Source organism: Vombatus ursinus, unplaced genomic scaffold (genome assembly GCF_900497805.2).
Source record: "Vombatus ursinus unplaced genomic scaffold, bare-nosed wombat genome assembly UNPS02010461.1, whole genome shotgun sequence".
Lineage (NCBI taxonomy): Eukaryota > Metazoa > Chordata > Mammalia > Diprotodontia > Vombatidae > Vombatus > Vombatus ursinus.
Genome location: NW_020950239.1, coordinates 6,187,987 through 6,213,486, shown reverse-complemented (window position 1 = coordinate 6,213,486; position 25,500 = coordinate 6,187,987). Strand labels below are relative to the sequence as shown.

Sequence of the window (25,500 nt, the reverse complement as noted above, 5' to 3'; positions counted from 1 at the left end):
TCCATCCATCCATCCATCCATCCATCCATCCATCCATCCATCCATCCATCTATCCATCTATCTATCTGTCTGTCTGTCTCTAATACCTGCATCAGGATGATGGTTAAATCCATGAGGGCTGATGAAGTTACCAAGGGGGTAACAGGAAGTTCATTCACACTGAGGCTGAGAAGGTTGAATTTACTCTCCTCGGGTATTTGTATTTTAAGAGGAGGCACAGGCTTTCTTTGGCTTAAGGTAAAGGAATTAATTTTGAATTGTGGAATTTAGGTGGTCAACAGGAAAGTTGTAGAATCTGTCCTCTTGATGTCCCTGAATTCATGCAGTAGAGATAACTGTTCAGATACAAAAGCCCATGTGATTAATTGGGTTCATGTTTCATTGGAGATTCTATTAGGTGTGCAAAATGAAAACTCAGCTGACTCTGAATTAATCAGTCCCTGAATACTGATCTTGTATATTGCTTTTCTTTCTCCTTCATTTTTTCTGCTCTTACCTGTTCTTTGCCTATTAGTACTCTTGCCAACACTGGGATAGCAGACAAACTAGAGGTGGTTACTTCTGTCACAGGAAAATTCTCTTTTTTTTGTGACAGATTATTCATTCTTTCAATTTTCAGTAGATATTTATGGCTCCCATCCCTTGTATGTACAAGACTCTGGGCCCAGGATGTGTCAGATACAAAGCTCCTTCAGTGCAATTATTACTGAGTTTGGTTGGTAAAAATTTGACATACACATGAAGTTTTTGGAGTATATCATTTGGGTCAAGTTAGGCATGTGACTGCTAGTGTCATACTTCTAGCTCCATTATGCCCTCTTGTTTGCTCCTTTTACAAGAAAGAATTCTATAGTTGTATTTTTTCTTCCCACAGATTTGCCAAAAAAGCCATCTAGAGAGTACGAGCTGGTCACTCCCATCAGCACCAACCTCCGGGGGCACTACCTCTCCCACATTCTTTCTGCAAGTCATAAAAAGAGAGCACCAAGGGATGTGTCATCCAACCCTGAACAATTGTTTTTCAACGTGACAGCTTTTGGAAGAGACTTTCACCTCCGGCTGAAACCAAACACTCAATTAGTAGCACCAGGAGCCATGGTGGAGTGGCATAAGACCTCTGTGGTCACTGAGGATAGACCTAGCCATGTAAATGATAGTCAGCCTGGAAGTCATTCAGAGCAGATTTGGAAAAGAGAACCTTTATGGACCAACTGTGCTTATGTTGGAGACTTAACAGACATCCCAGGAACTTCTGTTGCCATTAGCAATTGTGATGGTCTGGTAAGACTTCTCCCTCATTTTGTCACTTTTTAATCTACCCCTCTTTCCCCTAACCCAGCCCCTCACTGGGATCTCTTATGCTTCAGGAGAAAGGTGGGTAGGAGCTCAGATTTTTACTGCATTAGAGATGTGAGTATCTCCTTGGTCAGCCATCTTTACGAGAAACAGGAAAGGCATGGTATAATGTTTCTTGGGCACATTATTTATGTCTGGTACATTGAACACAAAGACTTCTAAGGAAAATTGCAATGTATGGTGGTTTTGAAGTTGGAAGGCTAATAATTATGTTTTTATTCCATTCTTCTAGTGGTACTTGGTGTGTCTTTGAAATTTTTAGAAATCTCAACATTTTCCAAACCAATATAGATTCTTTCACATCTGACAACAGAATCTTGTCCCTCATTTTAAAAGCATCTTGATACAAAGCATTCATTATATTCCCCAGTGAATGCTACAGATTATGAGCCGAGCTCTGCTTACATTTGACGATTTTTAGGTCATAGGCTCATTGGCAAGTCTGGGGAAGCCTGTGGATCCTTCTCAGAAAAAAAATGCCTTTAAATATATAAAGTACATAGGAACCCGATTATATTGAATATAGTTATCCAAGGTCCTGGACCTCAGGTTAAGGACCCCTGCTCTGGGGTCTGTCTCTCTAAGTGTACTTTTCATCCATGAGAAGCCATTTTCTGAGTCTGGGTGGGTACGTGAGTAGGTGTGTGCTCACACATAGGTAATATCATGCCTTGCTTTTTTCTTTTCACTTTTAAATATCCTGATGAAGATGATTGTGGTTGGAAAGATTAAAGGACAGTCTGCCATCTTTGTTATGCCTCCATTATTCTTTGGGTTGGATCTACAGCTGTTATTTGGAAGTATTTACTGCTGGTGATTGCCTGACATTCGTTATCAGCTGTTTTCCCAAAGTCCCTAGCAGTGATACTTTATAAGTGTATGTTTGGGAGGAAATGGGGTATGTGGGAAAGAGCACTGATCCTGGAGTCAGAGGACCAGAGTTCTAATCCCATCTCTAATTCTTACTATCTGTGTGGCCTTGGATAATTCACTTAACCAACTTGGGCTTCAGTTTCTTCATCTGTAAAATGAGGTGGCTGAACTAGATAATGATAGCAATAACAACAATAACATTTATTGAGCACTTTGAGGTTTCCAAGGCCCTGTATGTATGTGATCTTTACAACTCTGGGAAGTAGGTGTTATTATCATCCCCATTTTACAGATGGGGAAACTGAAGCACAGATTAAATGCTTTGCCCAGAGTCACATAGCTATTAAAGTGTCTGAGACAGGATTCAACCTCAGGTCTCACTGACTTCCAGTTCAGTAATCTTTTCACTGAGCTACTTAAGCTGCCAATGGCTTCTGGGGTCCCTTCCAGGCCTGTGTCTGTGATCCTGTGATCTCTTCTGGTCAGCAGTTAGCTTGCCGTGGAACTCAGGTTGTACATTTGCCTCACAAGCCACCCGATGGGATTTTGTTATTATAGGCTTCAATGCTGCTAAGCTGCTTATTTTCAGGACCTGATTTTTAATGATTTTGTCTTCGCGTGAGATGGTTAGTAGGGTTTGTAGCTGATGCTGAAGAAACTTAAAAAAAAAAAATTTTTTTTTTAAGGCAATTGGGGTTAAATGACTTGCCCAGGGTCACACAGCTAGTAAGTGTCAAGTGTTTGGTCTGAGGCTGGTTTTGAACTCAGGTACTCCTGACTTCAGGGCCAGTGCTCTATCCACTGCTCTACCTAGCTGCCCCTGAAGAAACTTTTTAAGAAGTCAAATAGACCACATGTAACAGGTCCAGGTCTCATGTTACCTGAGTGTGTGTGTGTGTGTGTGTGTGTGTGTGTGTGGTGTGCATGCGCATGCGTAAGGTCATACAGATGAGACGTATCAGAGCTAGGATTAGAACCCAGAACCCAGCCTCTCAGAGAAATGTTTTAAAGACTTAACACACAGTTAAAGAGTGGCATTGTTGTGCATTTTTTTTTTTTGAGAAAACAAACAACTACAGATACAGACATATATGGCCAATAGGAATATATATATGCTTATATACATATATATACGTGTGTATGTATATGTACATATACATATATACATATGTATACGTAAGTATATGCACCATATCTTTATATTTATATCTAGTCAGTCTTTGGAGCAGTCTGACCTTAAAGAAAGTGGATTAGGCTTTTCTTGCACCATAAATCTCATTATGCCTCAACCCCAGAGGACTGGGGAAGATTGATTAATTGTCTGGGGCAGCTAGATGGCTCAATGGATAGAGTGCGGGGCTTGGAATTCAGGAAGACCTGAATTCAGATGCAGCCTCAGATACTTACTAGCTGGGTGACCCTGGGCAACTCACTTAACCTTTGTTTACCTTAGTCTACTGGAAAAGGACATGGTAAAGCACTCCAGTATCTTTGCCAAGAAAACTCCATGGACAGTATTGGTGTGATATGTATAGCCCATGGATTCACAAAGAGTTGGATGTGACTGAACAATAACACCAAAAAAAGCTCATGTCTAGGGTCTCCCCAAAAGGGATTGACAGCATCCCTTCTAGAGAAATTATTCAGTGTATGAAATAGTAGATAGCAGAAATGACAGTTAATTGTTTCTTCCACTGCAAAATCATGTTTAAAGTGCAAAAGACTCATAAGCGTATGTTGACAAATTATTAAAATGTGAAACAGTAATCCAGTAGTTCTCTCCTGGGAAGCAGACTTCATTTTCACCTTAGTCTATTCTGTCTGACTCTGTCTCTCTCTGTCTCTGTCTCTCTCTGTCTCTGTCTCTCTCTGTCTCTGTCTCTCTGTCTCTCTGTCTCTGTCTCTCTCTCTCTGTCTCTGTCTCTCTGTCTTTGTCTCTCTCTGTCTCTCTCTGTCTGTCTCTGTCTCTGTCTCTCTCTGTCTCTGTCTCTTTCTCTGTCTCTCTTTCTCTTTGTCTCTCCCTCCCTCTCTCTCTCTCTCTGTCTTGTCTTCTGATTTTGTCAGTTCCTTTGTCCTCCATGACGGGGCTATATCGAAGAGAATTGGCTGTTGATCCAAGAAATGATATCTGCTCAATAAATTTTAAACAGAGAAACCAATGTCCCTGCCTCTCCATTTCTTTCTTCTCTTTGGAGTGTATTTCTTGGAACTCTGTTAAGTGTCCCTCAATTTTCCAATGGGATAGAGAGAGTTTTTCTCTCCTTCCTCTCCCAGGTAGCATCTATAAAGGCTATGAGCACATGGCCTTGAGAACGTGTGTGTGCCTGGGGTAGGACCTCTGGTTCCTGGCTGCCTGGGATAGGACCTCCTCTGGTTCCTGGCTACCTGCTCTGCTTTCTGGTTCTTTCCCAGATCACAGATGTCTGAAAAACAATATCTTGGTGTCTATCTTGTGAGTTCAAGAGGTTCCTAGTTACTCATAGGCAGGAAGAAAGTGCTTCCTACAGTTATACTTCTTAGAGGGGGGGAAAGTTAGAAGGACCTGGGTTCAAGTCTTGCCTATGGTAAGGTGTTAGCTATGTGACCCTGGACAATTCACTTAACAGTTCGTTACCCCAGACAACTTTCTAAAACTAAGATGCTAGGCAGTTTGGAATCTTTGTTGGTAGAGGAACTTTCCTCACCTTATTCCCTGTACTAGTAAAATCAGTTATCTAAACAAAAATCCCTAAAAAGTACTATTAATCTCAAAATATCAGGCTTTTGGACTAATGAGAATAATGAGATTGACTTACTGAGGCCAAAGAAGCTAACATCCTTCTATTTAGAAGCATAGCATTATCTCATAATTAAGAGCCCCTAAGGTATTTGGAGAATAATACCTTGAGTGGTGTGTGCGCATAGCACAGAATCTCAGAGAAAGAAGGCATGTGAGAGGCCAGCTGTAAGTGGATGTGACCGGATATGACTGAATGTCTCTCTAGGTTCTACTTGAAGACCTTCGGTGGGGAGTAGTCATTCCTTCCACAGGCAGCCCATTCTCTTTTTGGGAAGTTTTTCCTTATATCAAGACACCACTGGCATCACTTTTCCATCCAGTGCTCCTAGCTCTGATCTGTGGGCCAAGCAGACAAAGCTAATCCCTACTCCACATAACCGCATGTCTCAAACCAATTCTACTCAGGAGTGGCCAGTGTTTTTGCAAGTCATGATAATGGGATGCTTCACGGGAAGTCGGAAAATGTTTAACGATAACTTTGCTTACAAACGAGAAAACTAGCAAAGGGAGAAGGGGAAAACTAAACATTTGGTTTTGCTTTGTAAACATCCCCTAATTTCAGTCACTTACGTAAACTGCTGATGCTTTATGTCTCATTACCATGAAACATGAGGAAAATGGTGTAGATCATTAACTATGCATCATTAAGCTTTGTTCTAAGTTTTGATTACAAGAAGAAACTTCATAGGTATGCTGAGTCACCACCATAACTTGTTGTTTGTGGAATGTGGTTGCTTATTCGCAACTGAAAAAAAAAATGGAAGGGAAATGGTAAGATGAGGGAGTGCCCTCTGGCTCGAGTTTTTTATGATTCTATAAGTATATAAAAGTGGCACTTAAAAAAGTAAGTTTGAAAAATTTTAATAGGCCAGATGCTTACTGAATACGGCTAACTTTATTTAGAAAATGGCGAAATCTCCAAGATTTTATGATGGCTAAAGCTGGCGATTGATCAAGTTTTGTACATTCCTTTGCATTCACTTACGGTTTATATGTTATTTATATTCTTTATTATTTACCTTTTCATTATTTATACTATCCATGTATAAATTCTTCACCACTTTTGGAGGGCCATTCTAAAGATCTGATTATACGTAAAAATAATAATGACGATAGTTAATAGATATCTAGGGCTTTAAGATTTCAAGGCTCTTAATATGTGCCCTCTCGTTTGGTCCTCCCAACAACTCAGTGAGGTAGGTGCTATTATCCCCATTTTACAGATGAGGTATCTGAGGCTGAATGATGTTAAGTGACTTGCTTAGGGTCATCCCGTTGTTAAGTGTCAAAGACAGAATTCAAACTCAGGACTTGTGACAGAGAAGCCCAAATGTGGAAGGCCATGGTGAATACAAGTGGCAAAGTAAACTAACAGCTCAATTACAGTGACAGGAATCCCAATCACAGTCAACTTTAAATTCACAAATAATTTTGAAAAGGTTAGTCACATCTCTAAATACTAAATTTGGTATTCTCTTCTAGGAAGGTGGTGCAGTAGACAGAGTGCTGGACCTGGTGTCCATTAGATCTTAGTTCAAATATAGCTACAAACACTTAATAGCTGTGAGATGTGCACGAGTCACTTAGTTTCTGCCTCAGTATCTTTCATCTGTAAAATGGGTATCATAATAGCACCTCCTTCCCGGGGTTGTTGTGCAGATAAAATGAGATAATAAATGTAAAAGATTTTACAAATGTTAAAGTCCATATAAATGCTATTATTATTTTTACTGTTATTTTTGTATCTTTCCTGCTTGATACTGGTGCCCTGTTCACTACCATCCTTAGAGAAGGCAAGGTTCTTCAGATTGAGCATGCCATAATATTTGGATATGTGTGAATCCTGGAGACATTGGCTGGTCCTTTTTCTTTATGCAATCAAAATAGCTGTGGTGGGACGGGAGAAACAGAGACTTAAATCACTGGTGGCTGTCTTTAAAATGCCTGCACTTAGCTGTTCCGCCCTTGTGAGCTCCCAGCAGACTCATGGCTTTTACCATCCTCCACTTCCAGAAGGGAAAGAAAGCGAGCAGCTGGCAGTAGCTATCTGTGAGCATCCCTTTTCAAAGGGAAAGCTTTCTGTGAGTTAATGCCAATGTTGCAGTCTTGGAAAACCCAGCTGGATGACAGCCCTCTCCCACTCTGGTCCTTGTGCCCTTATTGAGAAGTAGTCCGTTGGGAACTAACTAACTTCCTGAACTCTGTGTCCCTGACCATCTCCACTATGTTATTGGAGACTACTCTCAGGTCCTTTTTGGAACCTTTTTTTTTTTTCATTGCCTACTGATGGGAGACAATTTGGAATATTCTTTGTAATCCTAAAGTCCCATATTATTTGCATATGAAATTAAGTTTCCATATGATAAGCCTTTTCCTAAACACTCCAATTAATCCAGAGTTGGCTGTAATTGTGATTACTGCAACTTTGATTGTGTGTGGGATCATCCTTTGGAAAAAGGATCCCAGTGTGCTTTCAAGATATAAATTTGGAAGAAAAGAAAATAATTAGAAACACAGTCGTAAACGTTTCTCTATTCTGTTTTGCAATTGTAGATCTATTCAGAATTAATTTAGGGAGGCTGATGTCAAGTATTATTTGTTCAGTCAGATTAACAGCTGACATTTTTGTGGCTTTGAAGCAAAAAATTTTCCCTCGTAAGAATTAATATGTTTTTATTTATTTCATTAAATATTTCCCAATTACATATAATTTTTTTAACATTCATTTTAAAAAAATTAAGTTCCAAATTATCTCCCTCCCTCTAGCCCCTCTCCCTCCCCTGAAGCAAACCTTTTTTTATACATATATTAATTCATTTGCTTTTCACAACAGCTTTGTACTCTGGATACTATAACCCCATTTTACAGATGATAAAATTGAGGTAGACTAAATTGAGGGACAAACCTACCCAACTCCAGTGCTGAATGAATGGACCCAGAACTGAGTAGTTTCTGCATTTCTAGCTTGAGCGAGGTAGGGAGAACCAGTCTTTAAAAAAAATACATTAAATAATACAGGGCCCAACAGAGATCCCTCTTCTACTCCACTGGCAACCAGTCCCACTGACATGTTCCAATACCAACTACTCTTTCCATCTACCCTTTCAACCACCTCAGAATTTAATTGTATTATTGTCTAGTCCAGGGCTTCTTAAACTTTTTTCACTTGTGACCCAAGTTTTGGCAGTGTTCATTGGTGTTGTGTGGTGTGACATCATGCATGGCGCAAAGTGCACATGCTTTGTGTTTAGTTTGATTTTTAATTAATTTTTGATTGTTGTACATTCAGAAACCTTTTACTTTGCCAAATTTTTTGTGGATTTAAGAAGTGCTGGAATCTAATCCACATCTAAACATCTTCTCTGCAGAGAGCTTTATCAAGAGCTTTACTGAAATCTAGGCAAATGATATTCCTAGCATTTCTTTAATCTACCAGTTACCCGGTCACCAAAAGGAATGAGATGAATCTGGCATGACCTGTGCTCAGTGAAGCCACATTTAACTCCTTGTAACCCTTGCTTCACTTTCTAGATGTTGGGCAACTATCTCTAGTGATCTAGTCTAAGATTTTCCCCTGAATCAAAGCCAGACTCACTGGCCTGTAGTTTGTAGATTCTGTTTTCTTCTTCCCACCCCCCTTTTTAAAGACTGGGACATTTTCCTTCCTCCAATCTTGTGATACTTTTCCTTATGTTATGGACAGTCGCTCAGTAATCATATGTCTCTCAGTTCTTTCAGTACTTGAATAAGTAGTATATCTGGGTCAGATGACTTTGAGTCATCAAATACCATCCGCTACTTCTTGACTATCTCCTTACTTATGTAATGGGGGAAGTAGCCAATGAAGGAAAGAAGGGAGGAAACAGATATTTTAAAGTACGTACTACGTGCGAGGAACTCTACTAGGTACTTTACAAATATTGCATTTAGTCCTCATAACATGATCTCCTGCAGGCATAGTAGCTACTATTATTTTTCATTTCACAGTTGAGGAAACTGAGGCAGACAGAGGTTATAAGACTTGTCCATGTTTCTCTCTCTGGCTCTTCCCTGACCCTGGAGTAACTCCAGGGAGATTCCCCAAACAAAACTTAGGTTGGCTCACATCTAGATTCTCCCTGCCAAAAGTGGGTAACAGGGTCCTTTCTAACAAAAGAAATCATTGGACAATATGGTATCAATTATGGGACAGATTTTTATTTTCTCCTCCTCTGAAAATGAGTAAATTACTAAAGACTCAGGCATACATTGACAAACACAGAAAACATAAAACATCTCATATAACTCATTATACTTTCCTGGAAAGTAAAGACATCTTTGTGGAAATGTTAAACATGCTTGCCCATCACTTTAGACCTTCTCCTTTTAAGCAACTCATAAGATCCAAGATCTCCTGGACAGTCAAGGTTTATCAGGCCAAGCCTAAGCCAGGTTGATCTAATATGCTAGGGTTGAGATTGTCATGAAATGAGATACTTATAGGACATGAGAGAGTTGACAAAAGAGGTTCAGTTAGCCATAGCAGGGGACAGGCAGTCAGAGGCAGAAAGATATCCATCTAGGACATATAGCTTTGAGCATGGCTTTCTGTTGCCATTCTTGGTCATGCTGCTGGTCTGGAGGTCAGAAACCTGCAGGTAGCACTGGAGCTCAGGAAGCCACGTCAGTGGCCCAAGCCTTTAATCTCCTGACACCATTGAGGAAAGTTCAATACTTTTTAAGGAGAAGAACTAGGATAGCCTATAGGGCGGGAAACTCTGGTAGATATTGCTTGTAAGTATGGCTTTTTTTCAGTTGAAGAATGGTCTTCTTGATATCCTCCTCTTCTGAGAAATGTTTTATTAGGAAAATATTCCTTCCTTTGGAATACTGATTTCCATGAGATTGCCACCAAGGCTGGAAACATCTATTTATTAGGATCATTAACCTGTACTTGACAAAGGTTTAAAAAAAAAAGCAGTAGGAGGTTGCCAGGGATTCAGAGGACTGCCTACTTAAGCCCTTGTTTCTCTGCAAGGGTGTGTTTGTACTGCAAGCTCTCAGTATTGTTGTGGGGTTAGAGGCCCCCACATGAATCAGCGTTGATGGCTAACCGTAGTCCGTGACCATGGAAAACCAGCTCAAAAAAGTATGCCCTGTTGGTGGGTCAGTAGTATCATCTTCTTTGGAAAGGACAACACATTCCAAAAACTGTGGATGGTCATTGAAAATCCAACAGGTATTATAATATGCTTCCAATGTGCAAGGCACTGTCCTTAGGTGGTGGGCATACTAAAAAAAAAAAAAAAAATGAAGCAGTCCCTGCCCTGAAGGATATAGCGTGCTCACAAATAAGTGAGTATCGTGGAGAGAACACCAGTGGATCAGGATGGATTATTTGGAAGAAGTAGCAGATGATTTAAGTCTTAAAGATAGGGGTACCTAAGAGCTGGAATTAGAGGGAAAACCATTGCAAAAGATGACTTGCATGAATGCCTATAAAAAGAAGATAGAATGTCTAGTTTGGGAAATTTCTGGTCATTCATATTGGTTGGAATATAGCATGCGTATGTAAAGGGAAATAATAGAAATTGCGTCTAGTAAAATAGACTGAAACTAGATTGGGGAAGGCTTTGAGTGCCACATTGAGGAGCTTGCTTTTACCCTAGGCATAATAGAGAGCCAGTGGAGGGTTTTGAGCATGGAAATGGCATAACCTTATACTCGAGGGTGATTATTCTGGAAGCTCTGTAGAGATTAGATTAGAGACAAGAGAGAATGGAAATTTGGAGATTTAAGTAGGGGACTATTTTTTAAAAATATGTTTTTATTTAATAAAATATTTCCCAATTATATATGAAACAATTTTAATGTTCATTTTTAAAAATTTGAGTTCCAAATTCTCTTTCTCCCTCCTCTCTCCCAGCCCTTGAGAATGCAAGCAATATGATAGTGATTATAGATATGAAGTCATGCAAAGCATATTTCCATATTAGTCATGTTGCAAGAGAAAACACACATACACAAATAAGAAAAACATAGTAAAAAACGTATGCTTCACTATGCCCTCAGACTCCATCAGTTTTCTCTCTGGAGATAAATAACATTTTTCATCATGGATCCTTTGGAATTGTCTTAAATCATTGCCTTGATCAGAGTAGCTAATTCTTTCATAGTTGATCATTATTACAATATTGTTATTACCATATATAATGTTCTCCTGGTAGTGCTCATTTCACTTTGCATCAGTTTGTGTAAGTCTTCCCAGGTTTTCTTGAAACCATCTTGCTCAACATTTTTAATAGCACAATAATATTCCATAACAATAATGTACCCCAACTTGTTTAGCCATTCCACAATTGATGGGCAAAGGGGACTTATAACAATGAAGGACATGCATGTTACTTCTTTTTCATTATCGATTTGTCCCAGTAATCTTTATAAATTGGGTGTTTTCCAAAGGGTTCCACAGAAAAGGCAAAGCAAGAGATTGAGGGAGAGAAGTAACAAGGATTCATTAAGCACCTACCCTGTGCTAGGCACTGTGCTAAGTGCTTTACAAAATTTGAATTCTTTTTCAAAATCTGGGGTCTTCTTTCTTAGCCATCTTTCTTCTCTACTACTCAGAGATCTCTCCTGCCTCAACTGCTACTTGGCTCTCTAGAGAACATATGTGGTTTTTTAAGGGCTACCATGGAGCGTATCCAATTTTTGACCATTCGATGACTGTCCTCTAATTCCGTAAGTTTTGGTCCAAACTTCTTCATATCTCTGTAAGAATAACAAAGTGTAATCTCCTATTTCCACTTCATTTAAGAACATAATAACTCATTATTCTACTTTATTTAAGACTAATATGTATCTTCTTTCCTCCTTGTGTGCTTGAGTGGTCTAAGCACACAGGGAAAGGTCATTACTTATTCCCTCTCAAATATCTTGGGAGGCTTTTAAAACTTGATTACTAGGATAGCTAGGTGTCATAGTGGATAGAATACTGGGCTTGAAATCAGGAATAGACTCATCTTCCTGAGTTCAAATCCAGCCTCAGACACAACTAGCTATGTGACCCTGGGCAAGTCGCTTAATCCTGTTGGCCCAAGTTTCCTCATCTGTAAAATGAGCTGGAGAAGGAAATGGCAAACCACTCTAGTATCTTCATCAAGAAAAACCCCAAATGGGGTCATGAAGAGTTAGACATGATTGAAAAATGAGTGAACAACACCTAATCAGGTAATCATAAATGGTATTTCTCTAATGCTTGATTATTTACAAAATGCTGTATTCATGACAACCCCGTGGGGTAGATAATGTAAAGATTACTCCTGTTTTACAGATGTGGAAGCTAGGTTCAGAGAGCATAGGAGATTTCCCTGTGCTTACACAGCTAGGGCATATCAGAGCTGCTATTCATGTCCCGATTTCTCAATTCTCTAGACCCAAGGATCTTTTCCTACTATTCCCATAGTTACTTCTCTCTCTCTCTCTCTCTCTCTCAGGCAATTGGGGTTAAGTGACTTGCCCAGGGTCACACAGCTAGTAATTGTCAAGTGTTTGGTCTGAGGCCGGATTTGAACTCAGGTCCTCCTGACTTCAGGGCCGGTACTCTATCTACTGTGCCACCCAGCTGCCCATAGTTACTTTTCTAATGTGAAGATCAGGGGCATATTCAGTATGATATGTGTGATTACAAGTATCTGTCTATATCCATCTATCTATCTAGTTAGCTAGCTAGCTATGTATTGTTATGTGGGTATGTGTACAGACACACAGACACACACACACACACAGACACACACACACACACTTTTTTTCTTTAAAGTGTTAGAAAAGGAATGACTCAGAGTCAGGGGTCCAGAGCTTCAGTTCCAAGTAAACTACTAGCTTTTGTGTCCTGGGTGAGTCACTTAAATTTTTTATCCCTTTGTTTTTCCCATCTATAAATTGAAAGAATTAGGCTAGATGAATGAGGCTGTTATCTAGCTCTAATTTTACAAGTGTTGATTTCTTAAACTTCTTCATTTAGGACAAAAGTGTCTTTAAGTTTGTTTGAAAATCATGGAGTCTCCAATGTTGGAGACATTAATAATGATTAATAATGAAATAATAATGAAAACAACAACAGTAATAATATTATTCTTTACGTGCTTTAAGTGTTATTAAATGGCTGTGCGTTTTATTTAATTTGATATCCATAACAACCTTGTGAGGTAGATTCTATCATTATGTGCATTTTACAGATGAAAAAACTAAGGCTGAAAGAGGTTCAGCAACTTGCTTAGGGTCATATAGCTAGCAAGGGTCTGAAACTGGATTTGAACTCAGGTCTTTCTGACTCTAAGTGGAAGTCTGTTTAAAGTGTTCTGATTTTTGTTTTTAGAGATTACCAAAAATATTCAAATTTTCTAATAGACTTTTTCTGACACACACTTAAACACAAATATGAGGATTGCAGCATGGTAGATTGTGTTGGGGCACATCACGCCAGGATTCTGATTTTGGGCTAACTACCATCATTCTTCCTTCTCAGGGTTTCCAGACACAGACTCATTTGCCCTTGCAAATGACTGCTACCACCAGTCACTTTTTCCCAAGGTTCCTCTTCTTTCTGGAGCACTTTGGATGAGTAACACCATCTCGCAGGCTGGCTTTCCCTTTAACTTGCTTCTTCCTTCAGCATACATCCAACCCCATTGTCTTATCCAGGGTTTTTTTTTTTTACCAACCCAAATTAAATACAATAAAAAGGGGAGGACAACAAGCTGAGAAAGTTACAAAGTTTCCAACATAAGACCAAAGCTGTCCCTGAATCATAGTAGGATAGAGAGGAAACTAAGTTCATTTAAAACAAAATTATTGATTGAGTTGGGATGTTATTATTTCACTTGGCAACCAAGATATGTGCTCACTTGGAGAGAAAGTTGAGCCAACATATGGTTGGCAACAGTTGAGCAAAAAAAAAGAGTGGGCAGTTTTCAGAGATTTGGTGTGCTGCATCACATTTACTCATCTGGGCCAGAACACTTGCAAATATCGACTGGTTTGACAAAAATGATGGGGAAATTCAGAAGCTGCTAAATGAAAAATGAGAACTCCCTAGGGTTTACCAGTAGGATAGTTTGTCCTTCTCTAAGAAGGCAGCCTTTAATTCCATCTGCAAGTGAAGCTTAGAGAGATGCAGGATTCTTGGCTCAGTAAAAAGGCAGATAAAATTCAGTTTTACACCGATAGTAACAATCCAAAGCAACTTTGTGATGCCTTGAAGGCTATTTATGGGACAAAGACCTATGGTGCCTCTCAACTACTCAGTGCTGATGGAGCCACATTGATTAGTGATAAGGACATGATCCTGCCACACTTCCACAGTATCCTCAACAGACCATCATCAATCAATGCTGAAAGCCATTGATGGAATACCTAGGGTTGAAGCCAATCCCTCTCTAGCCAAACTTCCAACTAAAGAAGAGGTTTTGAGTGCCATTATGCTCCTCTCATGTAGCAAAATGCCTAGTGCTGATTCTATTCCAGCTAAGATTTACAAGGTAGGGGGTACTTAAAAGACTGACAGAAATTTTCCAGATTATATGATAAGAGTAGGTTATCCCCCAGGAGTTCAACAATGCCTCCATTGTCCATCATTATAAAGGAAAGGGAAATAGGTTGTCCTGTGATGACCACAGGGAGTCCTCTCTCTTAGTCATTGCTGGCAATATTCTTGCCAGAATCCTCCTTAATAGGCTAATCCTTTACTTGGAAGGTGGTTATCTAACCAAGGTGGTTAGGTAGGGTGGCTTCAGAAAGGGCTGAGGACTGGTCTATATGGTGTTTGCTGCCCAACAACTCTAGAAGAAATACCAGGAGCAGAACAGAGATATATATACAATTTTAATTGATGTAACCAAGGACTTTTATACTGTCAGTTGTGAGAGCTTGTGGAAATTTATGTCAAAATTTGGTTTCCTGGAGAAGTTCGTCATTATTGTACATCCGTTTCATGACAGCATGTTCACAGAGGTTCTGGAGTATGGATAATGTTCTTGAGTTTTCCTAGTCACCAATGGAGTAAAGCAAGTCTGTGGACCTGCTTCCATTCTTTTTGGTTTGATGTTTTCAGCAATGTTGTCAGATGCCTTCGACAAGAATGAAAACAGCCTGAAGGTTAGCTATTGCACTCATGATAAATTATTTAACTTGAAAATGCTATAAGCCAAGACCAAAAGGGAGGGAGAGTCCATCCTTGACTTTTTGTTCTCAGATGATTGTGCACTCAATGCAGCCTCAGAGGTTAAGATCAACAAATTATGGATTGATTCTCTGTTGCTTGTGCTAATTTTGGCTTAACACAGCACGAAGAAAACAGAGGTTCTTCACCAGCCAGCACCACACCATCCATACATGGAACCATCAGTTATAGCACATGAAGAAATTCTGAATACTGTGGATAAGTTCACTTACCTTGGCAGTGTACTTTCCAGGAATATACACATAGATGAGATTGCTACACATTGCCAGAGCTGGCTCAGTGTTTGAGAGAGTCTGAAGCAAAGTGTGAGAGTGAAGAGGTATTAGACTACCTAATAAACTGAAGGTCTACAGAGCTGTTGTGCTGAACTCATTGTTGTATGCATGTGAAACCTGCACAGTATACCAGTGCCATGCTAGGAAATGGATTCACTTCCATTTGAATTGTCTTAAGAAGATTCTGAGGATCACCTGGCAAGATAAGATACTGGACACTAAAGTCCATTCTTGAGCTGAACTGCCGGGTATTCAAACTCTGCTGCAGAGAGCACAACTCCGATGGGCTGGCCACATTGTTTGAATGTCAAAAGTACATTTGCCTAAACTATTTTACAGAGAATTCACCCAAGGGAAGTGATCACGTGGAGGTCAGAAGAAGAGATACAAGGATACTCTTCAAGGTTTCTTTGACAAACTTTGGAAAAGATTATGCGACATGAAAAACACTGGCATAGGATCACCCTGCATGCTGTGCCCGCATCAAAGAAGGTACTGTATTCTATGAGTAAAACAGAATTGTAATAATTCAAAAGAAATGTAAGATGAACAAATTTAGAGACAACTCCGCTCCAAATGTTCATCTGGACTATTTGTACCTGGCCTATGGTAGAGCCTTTCCAGCTGCTGTTGGTCTGATCAGCCACAGTTGGACACACTGTACCTTGACCCCAACATAGTGGTGCCATTTTGGTTCTCTTTGAGAATGAAGGACAGCAACCAACCAGTGTGCTCACTGTAAACGTTCCCAGCATTCCACATAGCTTGGGGAATTTTTGTAATTTTGACAACTTCCATTCTGTGTGGGTAAAGAAAAAATAATTTTAAGTAAATTTGGGACCCATGGATAGAAAGTTGAATTTAGGTTTTAAGAGTGAAATCACTTTAGATTTTCTCCAGTAGGGAATTAAGAAAAATTGCTGCACATGATGCCTAGTAGACTAGATATTTACTGGCTGCCCATTCAACTAGTCTGCTTCTAGGTATCTGCTAAAGCATTCCCTTTGATCCATAGTAGCTCCTTACATCTTTAAATAGCCAGCCCTGGCCTCCCTCTGGCAGTGATCCCTCAATCCAACCAGGGTCACAGGGTTGGACTGAAAACCTGTCTGGGAGGCCCACAAAGGGGATTTGTAAGGCTGTCAAGACACTCATGTGGGGAAAAAAGCTGAGCAGTGTTCCACTTCAGTGCTTTGGGGGTAGCACTCGAAGGAACAGAACAGGTTTTCCCGGTGTTGTGTTTCTTTTTCCCTGCCCTCATCTTGGCACTGAAATTACCCTGCTGTGGGGAATTGGTCAATTCTACCCTCCAGTAAACCTAGCCTTGCCTTTTAGCTGAAGTGATCACTTCCTACATGGAAAGACCTCCATGCCCCCAAATATCACCTTTATCAGGCTATCTCCTGGCCTGAATTTCCCCCAAGTAACTAATTCTCTGGTGTGAGGCTTTGAAGTTCTTTACATTTGTTTGAGGACTATTTGGGAATGTTGGTTTCTTACGTTAACTAGCCATTTCCTTAACAGGAATTTGAAAGGATGGATATAAACCAAGTTAGAGTTTTCAGGGTTTTGTCAGGGGTCCACCTGAAAGGGATGGATACGAACCAGGTTAGAGTTTCAAGAAGGATTATGTTAGGGGTCTTGGGGTGAGGATCTAGAAAAATCAGCGTGAAAGCGTTTGGGCTTGCATAGCAGATACGATCCAGCTTTGGGGGTAGGGATGTTGGGGGAGAAGAGGGCAAGGATGATTATACCTGATTGCCTGCTGCTCCTGTCCTTACCCATCCTGTGAACTTTCTTTTCCCCCTTTGAAAGAGACTCCAGTTTAGTCAGTAAACAAGAATTTATTAAGCACCTACTGTGTGCCAGGGACTGGGCTGTGTTAGCGATACAAAGAAAAACAAAAGACAACAAAACTGGTTTTTGCCTTCAAGGAATTTAAAGTTTAATGGAGAAGACAACACACAAGTAACTATGTACAAACAAGACACATACAGGATAAAATGGAGATAATCTCAGAGGGAAGGCAGTGAGATTGAGGAGGAAGGGGGTAAGGGGCTGTCTTGAGAAACTAAGCAGAGAACAGATTTTGTTTCTCTAGCTGTCAGTCATAATTTCTCTCATGACATTAGTTTCCACCATTAGAATGTAAGTTCCCAAAGGATAAGCATTATCCTGGCCTTTGTTTATCTTCTCAGTGTTTAGTACAGTGCTGGATATGTAGTAGGCACTTAATAAATGCTTATGGACTGACGAGACTGTGCTTTTACCATTCTTTGTATCCTCAGCACTTAGCATAGTGCCTATTGCGTAGTAGGTACTTAAAAATGTGTGTTGACTTGACTAGAAGGATCCCTAAATTTGTGTTTTTGTCCTGATTTCTAGGGATCACCATATATGGGCTTGTGTAGAGCCGGATCTTGAAATATACACGTGTATACACATATACAACGCATATATATATGTATATATGTACATACATACATACACACACACAATACAGTCTACATTGGGCCTGTCCTTAAAGCCTGTCTAGTTTAGGGCCTGCCAGGACTTAGGTTTCTAGGCTTAGAGTTTTGGTCATTTAATCTGTCAACAAGCATTTGGGTTTAGAAAGGTATCTTTGATTCTGATTTTTAAAAAAGTTTCCTATATGCCTGTTCTTTAGCTATACTTTGTAGGGTTGTTGTTATTATTGTTATTATTTAGCAAAAATGAATATTGTACTTTGCCAAAAGCTTTTTCTGACTCCATTGAGATCATGTGGTTTTAGATGTTTTTGTATTTAATATGATAAATTACGTTGATTTTTTCCTAATGTTGAACCATCCTTGCGTCCTTGGTATAAATCCAACATAGTCACAATGAATGATTTCTTGGATGAGTTTGTTGTGATCTCTTTGATGGGATTTTGTTTAAAATTTTTGAATTGATATTCACGTAATGATATCAATTTATAGCTAGTTCTCCTGTCTTTTATCCTTCCCTGGTTTAGGTATTAAAACTATATTTGTTTCATAAAAGGAGTTTCATAGAGAGTTTTCTTTATTAGTTTTTGAGAACGATTTGTGTAGTAATAGTGTTAATTGTTTTATAAATTTTGACAGAATTCTCCTCTAAATCCATCAAGATCAAGAGTTTTTTATTTCTTTATAGTGAGTTCCATTTTATTTTGAAATTGTGTTATTTAAGATTTCTTTTTGGTCTTCTACTTAGCACCATCGCCAGCATATGGTGTTGTTCTTATTCAGTTGTTTCAGTCATGTGACTCTTTGTAACCCTATTTGGGGTTTTCTTAGCAAAGATACTAAAGCAGTTTGCCATTTCCCTCTCCAGCTTATTTTACAGATGAGGAAGCTGAGGCAAATAGTGTTAAGTAAGTGACTTGCCCAGGATCACACGCGAATAAGTGTCTGAGGCAAGATTTGAATTTGGGTCTTCCAAACTCCAAGCCAGGAACTATTTACTGTGCCTCCTAGCTGCTCCCCAGCATATACTAGGCACTTGATAAATGCGTGTTCATTTATTTTATATTTTTAAAAGTTATCCTCTATTTCTATTTTGTTCTCAGTTTTGTTAGTATGTAACTTTCCATGGTAGATAGTGATAATTCTTTTTATTTCTTCTGGTTTTATTGTAATTTCACCTTGTTCATTTCTATTTTGTTGACTTGGTTTTCTCTTCTCTTTTTCATCAAATTGGCTAAATGTTTATCAATTTTATTGGTCATTTAAAAAACTTGCATTTAGTTCTATTTGTCATTTCCATAGTCTTTTTGGTTTCTAGTTTATCTACTCCTTTAACTTTCTATATCTCTTTTTTGTGCTTATTTTGAGTTGTTTGATTTTTAAGTTTTTAAATGGGTATTCAGTTCACTAATCCTCTCATTTTTTTGTTTTGTTAATATATGTTTTTAGGGATATAATTTCCCTCCTCAAGACTACTTTAGTTGCATCCCAGAAATTTAGCTATGTTGTTTTGTTACTATCAATTGGCCTTCATATAATTATTTTCTCTCATCTACTTTTTATTCAAGATTCCATTATTTTATCTCCATTGGGGTCAGTGTATTTTGTTTGTGCTTTCTAAAATCATTACCATTTTATTGTGCTATGTTATATAAAGGATGTGGTTGTTATTTGTCTTTTGGCTTTTTATTTGCAATATCTCTGTGCTGTAATGCATGGCAAATTTTTGTAAAAATTTCTTGTGGTGCCATGCAATACCTATATTTTTTAGTGATCTTATTTAGGTTGATTTTTTTTAATTTCTGTAGTAATTTGTTCAATCTTTTATTTTCCTTTTTGTTTATCTTTCTTTTAGATTTATCCATATCAGAGAGAGGGACATTAAAGTCTCCTGCTATTGTTATTGTATATGTCTTATAATTAATTTAGTTTTTTTCAAAATTTTCTCATGTATCTGCTACCACTGTGTTATATTACACATTAATATAAATTCTTCTTATTTGATGATGCTTATACAACTTCATCTTGAAGATCAAAGTGAAGAACATTGTTATTAAGCCTATTTATTTCCATGTTTGTCTTACTTATGGTTTACTAATAATTTATATGTTGCAATTTATTGCTGCTGACTTGCATTATTAGAACATCTGGATCATAGATATCCATATATAGAGTGACTGGGTTCCTGTATAGATGACCTTATCTTCAGAGGGGTCTCAGAAAAGTTTTCTCTACTATCCAATTTCCTTTTCATGAAAATGTATTGACATGTTTTTTTGGGGGGGTATTTCTGTTTTTTTTTTCTAATGACAACTACATATCATTTGCATTGACTATTTTTAGTTACTAACACCATCCTGTGCTATTTTTTTTCTTTTAACCACGGTTAATACAGCAAACAATTGATCTATTTGTAGCTGTTCAGTTTTTTGAGCTGGCATTTAGAAGATAAAATAGAGTACAGAGGCCATCATCCATTTTTCTTGGGAAACAATATCATTTCTGTATTTGTCAAATAACTATATGATCATATTTCACTATATGCTCTATTTTTAAAAATTCTGAGCCTAGTAAACAGGCATATTTCAGTTGGGTTTAGTTGGATTTTTGTCACATGACTCTTCAATGATTCTGGAATTTTATTTTGTGCTTAAAAAGATACAAGATTAAATTACAAGTTTTTTCAAATGTGGTTCAATGGACTCTAGAGTCAGGAAGACCTGAGTTCAAATCTTTCCTTAAATTTAGTAGCAGTGAGACCTAGGGTGGGTCAGTTAATTTCTCTGTGGCTTGGTTTCTATCTATAAAATGAGGAACCTGGAGCCCTCTAAATAAAAATGGTGCAGTGGATAGAGCACCAACCCTGGAGTCAGAAAGACCTGAGTTCAATTCTGGCTTCAGACACTTACTAGCTGTGTGACTCTGGGCAAGTCACTTAACCCTGTTTGCCTCAGTTTCCTCATCTGTTAAATAAGCTGGGGAAGGAAATGGCCAACCACTCCAGTATCTTTGCCAAGAAAACCCCAAATGGAGTCACAAAGAATCAGACAAGACTAAAATGACTGAACAGCAACAAAAAAAACCAAAAATCTATATGCTGTTAACATATGGCAAATTTTTGTACACATTCGATCTAGTACCGAGTAAAGTAAATGATAGCCTCTAATGCCTTTTCAGCTCCAAATCTATGATCCTATTGCCTTGTGACCTTAAATTTACTATCTTTAAATATTTCCCAGGATTTTTTGATATTTCCTTTAATGCACTGCTCATATCCCACCCCTGTGCTGCCTCTCAAGAGGTTCCCTTGAGCCGTTAAAGGAAGTCAGGCATTCTAAGAGTCACAGGTTGGGAGCGAGAGTACTCTTGGCATGGGGGACCATCAGTGCAAAAATATGGTGACAGGAAATGTCGTGTGTTGTGCAAGGAACAGCCAATAGATTAATGTAGGTGGCATGTGTGGAAGGCAGTAGTATAAGAAAATAGGAAAGGTAGGAAGGAGCAGGCTATGAAAAATGTTAAATGCCACAGAATGCTATATTTGATCCTGTGGGTAATAGGGAGCAAATGGAATTTGTGGTGGGGAGGGAGGTGACATGGGTCAAATTAAGAAAATCATTTTGGCAGAAGAGAATAATTGGAGTAGCTAGAGATCTGTGGCAGGGAGATCAATTAGGAGGTTATTGCAGGAGTCCAGATACGATGTGATGAGAGCTTGAACTAAGGCAGTTGTGTGAGTGAAGAGAAAGAGAAGATGTAAAGATGCTATAAAGAAAGAGTGTTATTAATATTAACATAATATTAATACAAGCTGATTGGATATATGGAGATACTGAGGTAATGCACTCAGGTGACTGAAAGGATTTTGATGTCTTTGACAAGAAAAGAAAAGTGCTGAAGTCTGTAGCAGGGTCAGCTGCTGACAACAACAAAAATAGAGGAGTTAGTGCCTACTTTCCTCATTTATTCATGATCAAGTTTGATGACATTTTCTTATGGGCAGAAAGTTGAATCTCCATAAATTCTAAGAAAGCAGTGTTGTATTTGTTTTAGATATTTAGCCTCCCCACTCCCCTTTCAAAAGCACTTGAGACAGTTTATATATTAAACAGTGTCAGATAAGATGGGGATAGGACTGGAGCAAGGATGTTGGAAGGAAGCAGGGACCCAGGGTAAGTAGATTACAGCACTCATATGATAAATTTAGCTCTGTTTTCTGGCAGCTAAGACCAAGCTGGGTTACCTTGCGCTAACTTGACCGACAATGCAAAAGCATACATATTTGTCTGAAGCAGCTCACTTTTTCCTGGAATTAAATTCAAGCTGAGGCCAGTACCAGGAGCTAAAATAACCTTGATAAGCCAGAACTCAGATCATAAATTTTGTAAGGTCTAACTTCACATTAAGGTCTTCTTTTACATAATAATTTAATTAGATCCAGAGTATATGGTAGGAATACAGTGGTTTGGGTACACATGGAAATAATTAAATGCCATACTGTGAGTCATAACTGAACGGGCTATGTATCTTTACTTTCATTAATTTTTAAGACTAGAAAAGACATCAGTGATGGCTAATGAAATTATTTAAAACTGCTGTAAGCAAAGAGATTTTTGGCTAGGTCAATTATATTTAATCCGAGGACCACGTTTGTATAGAAATTTCAGAGTGATTGGCACTTTTCACATCAATGGAAAAAATCCTTCTGTTGGAATCTGCAGTAAGAAGAAAACAAGTTTTTTATGGCTTCTCTTTCTAAATCTGAATCTAAGATTTATAAACCAATTCATTTCATCTGCATGGACATTGCATTTCAGAAAAGTTCCTAGAATTCATAGGTAAAGAAGGAAAAGAAAAGATCCAGGCCAGTGTGAAAGGAATACTGGCCTATAATCAAAAGTGTTTTTTTTTTTAAGTGTGAAAATACAGATGTAAAAAGTAGATTGAAAATATTCAGTGTGTTATTCAGTTGCTTTTCTGAAATAAAATTTTCCATTCCATCCTTTCTGATTTTGCGTTGGCTTGGTAAGCATTCATTTGACCACATGATTAAATGTCAGGGAAGTATAGACATGAGATTATTAGACTGCCAAAGTCAGGCACTGTTAGGCACTGTCAGCCTCATTCGTAACCTTTGTTTTTATTTTTGGAACAGAGTACTCTAGGAAAATGCCATCGATGTATTGTTTATTATTTGCTTTTTTAAAAATAATTTTTAATCTTCAGATAATCTAAAAAACCTCTACAGTGTCTTGGGGATTGCTACTAGACCTGGGTTATTATAATGGCTGCTCTTCTGTCTTATTGCTTTTTGCTTATTTTAAGTTGGCAAATACCAGCTGTTCTTTCTTTATTATAGGTATGACTCATCTCTTTATCCCATATTCCCCTAAAGTCTGCTAGATCAAGATATGGAGATTGCTCCAGTATGGTAGAATCTGCGGGCGGGGGTGGGTGGGTGGTGATGCTTAATAAATTTTATTTGAAGGTGGGTATAGTTAGGTTGCATTGAATCCACAATTTTAAATGCCCACATTTCATAGTACCACTATTTGTATACTTGCAGTAACCAGGATGAATCATAGAATAACAGAATTTAGAATTGGAAGGGACCTCAGCAGACATCTAGTGTCCAACCCATATATGAAAAGAATCTCTACTATAACATACCAGAGAGTTGTGGTCTAGCCTTCCACCGCCTCTCCAGGCAGCCCATTTGTTGTGGGCCAGGATACTAGTGGAAAACTGGAGAAGCTCGAGTTACCTGCAAACTCTCCGCTTGCCCTACCGCCCACCCCCATCAGGTTATACTGTTGTTGCAAGCGCTGAAGTTATGGTGCAGGCCTGGGGGAGTTACTTTCCCTTTTGTAGATTGATTTGGGACCCAGCTGTGGGCCCTTTGGGCAAGAGAAATGTAAAAGTAACTCTTTGGACTGTCTTGAGGAGTTCTTGAGCTCCTAAAGAACTGCCTTGATGATTGCTTTTGAATATTTTTATTGTTTTTAGCTTTCTGAACTACTTTTTAAACTACCCCTACTTCTACCTGATGGTATTTAACTATAATTTTAGCAAAAGGAATGTTTGCATCCTGGGGCTCTGAGTGACCTGTTGTTTCAGATGTATAACAGCCACCTGGCTACCATTGTCACTTTCGGACAGTGATATTACATTGAGCCTAATTTGGCCTCTGTAGCTTCCACCTGGTTCTGCCTTCTAGGACCCAACTGAATGAGGCTAATCTCTCTGCCATGACTACCTTTCAGACACTTTTAGACGGCTGTTATGCCTTCCCTAGGTTTTCTCTTATCTTCTTTGGGTTACCATTCCCTTCAGTTGATCCTCATGACATGACCCCATGGCCCTTCAACGTTATGGTTACCTTCTCTGGACACTCTCCAGTTTATCATTCTCCTTAAACTGTGGTGCCTGGAAATGGCCACAGTACTCTAGATGAGGACTGAAGATGCCACCTGAAAGATTTGGCCCTCATCCCACAACCCAAGATTACATTAGCTCTGTGGGCTGTGGGGACACATTGAGGAATCATGGGTTATCTCTCTCCAAACCCAGACTCCTGTTTTCAAGTTAATGTTATTTACATTCTTTGCCCCTGTCCTAAGGAGTCTAACATAAGAGAATTTTGTAATTGGATAAGAATTACAACCATGATAAGATAAGCTGCATTCTATAGTCTTACTCAGTGGAAGAAGATGGGCCATGATAATGAATGATGGAGACAGGGTCTGAAGAGAGACTGTCTATCTTAAATGGAGCACAGGATTTGGAGTCTGGGTTTGATCTTGGCTCTGTTACCTGTACTGTATTCCTAGGCCAGGTAGGTGACTTCTTTGAATCTCAGTTTTTTCACTGTTAAGAGTGAAGAAGGCTGGGCTAGATAATCTCTAAGGTCCCCAACCATTCCAGGTCTTAGAAGGACCAGCTCTCATCTGTCCTAATTTATTTATTTATTTTTATTTTTATTTTTTTTTAGGCAATTGGGGTTAAGTGACTTGCCCAGGGTCACACAGCTAGTAAGTATCAAGTGTTTTGATCTGAGGCTGGATTTGAACTCAGGTCCTCCTGACTTCATGGCTGGCACTCTATACGTATGAGTAATCAATGGAAACTGCTAATAACCGAGGGTGGGCCCCGGGGATACACATTTCATAATCAGATAGGAAACTGCATATCCTCTCTCCTACATACAATTCCACAGCAGAGGAGAGGAGTTGAAATTTGTCCTCCCCCCACAGCCCCTCTGAGTCAGTACAGTAGGAAAAACAGGGGCCCACAGAGCAGATTCTGATTTTTCTATCACCTGGTCCAGAGCATGATCTAAGACTGCAAAAGCCCACATTATGGAAGAGCTAATTCTATTCAGGAGTTATTAACCACAAATCAAATGAGATAATTTTTGTAAAAAGCCCTTAGCAGTAGGAGATAGTGGATAGAGCACTGGCCCTTGAGCCAGGAGGACTTGAGTTCAAATCTGGCTGCCTGGAATCTGCCCTAATTTAAAGGGGTATCCTG

At 38.9% G+C, this 25,500-nt stretch overlaps 1 protein-coding gene across 1 annotated transcript in view; it reads left to right on the top strand.

Moving 5' to 3' along the window:
• The window catches only part of ADAMTS3 (ADAM metallopeptidase with thrombospondin type 1 motif 3), a 283,034-nt gene that overhangs the window by 27,071 nt on the left and 230,463 nt on the right, over nucleotides 1-25,500 (top strand). Inside the window, exon 3 of the mRNA XM_027854644.1 lies at nucleotides 875-1,281. Within this exon, the coding sequence (XP_027710445.1) occupies nucleotides 875-1,281 (407 nt within the window). The remainder of the gene's footprint in view (nucleotides 1-874; nucleotides 1,282-25,500) is intronic.